Source organism: Bactrocera dorsalis, chromosome 3 (assembly GCF_023373825.1).
Source record: "Bactrocera dorsalis isolate Fly_Bdor chromosome 3, ASM2337382v1, whole genome shotgun sequence".
Taxonomy (NCBI): Eukaryota; Metazoa; Arthropoda; class Insecta; order Diptera; family Tephritidae; genus Bactrocera; species Bactrocera dorsalis.
This window is the reverse complement of record NC_064305.1, coordinates 36,323,433-36,326,980: the sequence shown is the minus strand read 5'-3', so window position 1 is coordinate 36,326,980 and position 3,548 is coordinate 36,323,433. Positions and strand designations below refer to the sequence as shown.

Here is a 3,548-nt window from a genome sequence, read left to right as displayed (position 1 = left end):
TTGTCCAAACTTCCTAGCAAAGAGCCGAAATGAACGTTGGCAGTTAATCAAGGACAAAAGGCTATGCATTCGATGCTTTAAGTCCCACATGGTTAGACGCTGCACCTCTAAGCAAGTTTGCGGGGTAGATCGATGTAGAATGGTGCACAACCCACTACTACATAGCCAAAATGCTGCAGCTAAGACTGGTCGGGTAAATACAATCCTAGTTCATCAACGTAAGTTTAGGAGAGCCATTTTTCGTTACATTCCGGTAATATTGTATGGTCCTAAAGCCACGGTGGAGATATTTGCGTTAATTGATGAGGGAGCATCATGCACGTTGATGGACAGTAAATTGGCTGAGCAGCTAGGTCTCGACGGCCCTGGTGAAGACTTGTGCTTGAGATGGACGGGCGACATAACACAGCAGGAGGTAAACTCAAAGGTTTTAAACTGTGAAATATCTGCAAGAGAGAAAAATTCTAGGCGATATCGTATGCACAATATTCGAACAATCACTGACCTTGAGTTACCGCAACAAACTCTCAACGCAGACACTTTAAATGAGCACAAACACCTGAAGTCATTGTCTATTCTACCATACACCGACTGCAAAGCGCGATTATTAATAGGATTGGACAACACGGCTAAACTTTGCGCACCTGTGGAGGTGAGTCAAGCTGAAGGTGATGATCTAATAGCTGCGCGTTGTAAAATAGGTTGATCAGTATATGGTCAGGATAAGTCGGCATATCAGCCAGACGAAAATCTGCTCCACGTTTGCACCTGTACTAAATATGATCAGCTTGATAACTTAATCAAAGCCTATTTCTCTATCGATTCGGTGGGTATCAATCCTGTTCTCAAACCGCTTAGATCAAGGGCAGACTAGCGTGCTTACCACAGAATGGAGAAAACAGTTTTGTATGATGCCAGTGTTAAGAAATCTCTCGGGCCTCTTGTGGAAATATGACCACATCGACTTGCCCGACTCCTATCGAATGGCATATAATCGTCTCCAATGTCTGGAAAAGAAGATGGAAAAGAGCCCCGATCTGAAGCAATATCTTGTTGGGAAGTTAAATGACTATCTTGAAAAGGGTTACATAAGAAAACTAAATGTCGAGGAAATATCGAAAGGAGGCAATTCTTGGTTTATTCCAATATTCACAATTGAGAACGTTAACAAAAATAAATTGAGAATCGTGTGGGATGCAGCAGCTAAGGTGAGTGGCACCAGTCTGAACGACGTATTATTGAAAGGACCCGATCTTCTAAGATCGTTGGTAGGTGTCCTATTGAGATTTCGTGAACGACCAGTGGCCATCTGTGGAGATATTCGTGAAATGTTTCACCAAATTAGGGTGAGAGCGGAAGATCAGGTAGCACAGCAGTTCCTGTGGCGAAACGGCGATAGTAGCAGACATCCCGATGTATTCGCTATGACCGTTATGACGTTTGGGGCATCGTGTTCCCAATCTTTGGCAAACTACATAAAAGATAAGAATGCTCTACGTTTCCAGAAGACACTACCAAATGCTGTGGCAACAATTGTCGAAAATACGTTTGTGGACGATTGGTTGCATAGTATGGATGATGAGGAAGAAATGATTCGACTAGCTACTGACGTCCGCTTCATCCATTGTGAAGGCGGGTTCGAGATGCGAAACTGGTTGTCGAATTCTAAACGAGTTCTGCAAGCGCTCTCAAGTAAGCATGTACCCGCGAATAAATGCTTCATAGAGCCAGGATCAGAACTTCAAAAGGTTCTTGGTATGTGGTGGTTACCAACCAGTGACGAACTAACCTTTGTTCACAGGTTCAAACCGGATATCTTCAATGAATCCACTTTTCCAACGAAACGACAAATGCTTCGAGTAATGATGACTATATTCGACCCTTTGGGTCTGTTGGGGTTTATTATAATTAAAGCTAAGATGATATTACAAGATGTGTGGCGATCGGGCGTAACTTGGGATGAGCCTGTACATGATAAAGAACGTTCCGCTTGGTGGCAGTGGCTGCGAAAGCTACGCTGTATTGATAAAATCCGTATTCCAAGGTGCTACACTTTCGCAAATCGCAGCAGCGATAACCAACTTCATATCTTCGTTGATGCTAGCATATCAGCATATGCTGCTGTGGCCTTTCTTCGTTCAAGTATGGGCGACAAAGTTCATTGCTGTCTCGTTGCCTCCAAGACACGAGTTGCTCCGTTGGAGCCACTTTCAGTGCCGAGACTTGAGTTGATGGCAGCAATCTTAGGACTTCGTCTAGCTAAGTTCATAAGAAAGGAACTCTCCATACAAATTAACCGCCGGATCTTCTGGTGCGATTCGAAGGATGTCCTATATTGGATTAGGTCTGACGCCAGAAAATTCAACCAGTTTGTAGCTGTGCGAATTGGCGAAATTCTAGAGGATTCACAAATCAACGAGTGGCGGTGGGTACCAACGAAGGATAACGTAGCTGACGATGGTACAAAATGGTACAATAATATGGAATTTAACAGCTCTGGGAGATGGTTTACGGGCCCTGAATTCCTAAGTCTATCAGAAACTCTCTGGCCAACATCCGAATTCAAAGACCCACAAGCCGTAGCAGAAACTATACAGCACGTAACAATTGATTCTTCGAAAGATATTGGTGATACGCAACCAGATCCTACAAGGTTTAGTAAGTGGGAAAAATTGCGCGCTGTACAGATGTGTGTTCTTCGTTTTCTCCGTTTGACTATGAAGAACACCGCTAGAAATCCAGTTACTCAAACAATTATTTCCGATAGCACCTGTACAAGTGCCGAACTACTTCTCTTCCGCAAGTGCCAGGAAGAATGCTATGGCGCAGAGTTTGATCAAATAAAAAAAGGCGCGGTAAGTCGAAAAGGCTCAATCTACAAATTTTCTCCATTTATAGACAAGCTGGGACTGCTACGCGTAAAGAGTCGGATCGAAGAAGCAAGAGGAGTGACAACAGATCTCAAACAACCGATTATACTTCCCCGTAACAATATTGTTACTCATTTGGTCACAGATTTCTATCATAGAAAGTTCCATCACCACCACAACAAGATGCGTCAGCGATTCTGCATTAATGGTCTACGAGTTTTGGTGTGGATGATATCAAAAGTATGTCAACAATGTCGTAATCGGAGAGCCACACCGAATCCACCAGAAATGGGAAAGTTGCCACCAGAGCGTCTCGCGTCATTCACTGATCCTTTCGCTTATATAGGAGTGGATTATTTCGGACCCTTCGACGTGACGATTGGCAGAAGGCATGAGAAGCCTTGGGGAGTTGTTTTTACCTGCATGACTATACGTGGCGTACGTATTGAGATTTCTTCATCGCTATCTACTGACTCATACCTCCTTGTTCTGAAATTGTTTATATCACGACGAGGAGTTCCTCGTCGAATCTTCTCTGACAACGGCACTAATTTCAGAGGCGCTAGTCGCATTCTAGCAGATGAAATCGAGAAAGTGTCATCTGGCACACTAATAGAAAAATACCCCGAAATTGAGTGGACTTTCATACCACCAGGGAGCGCATGGTACGATCTATAA

General features: G+C 43.7%; 1 protein-coding gene across 1 annotated transcript; it reads left to right on the top strand.

Moving 5' to 3' along the window:
* Positions 1-911: 911 nt before the first annotated feature.
* Positions 912-3,548, top strand: LOC125777558 (uncharacterized). Its single transcript, XM_049452655.1, has one exon. The coding sequence runs from the start codon at positions 912-914 to the stop codon at positions 3,546-3,548; it is 2,637 nt and encodes an 878-aa protein (XP_049308612.1).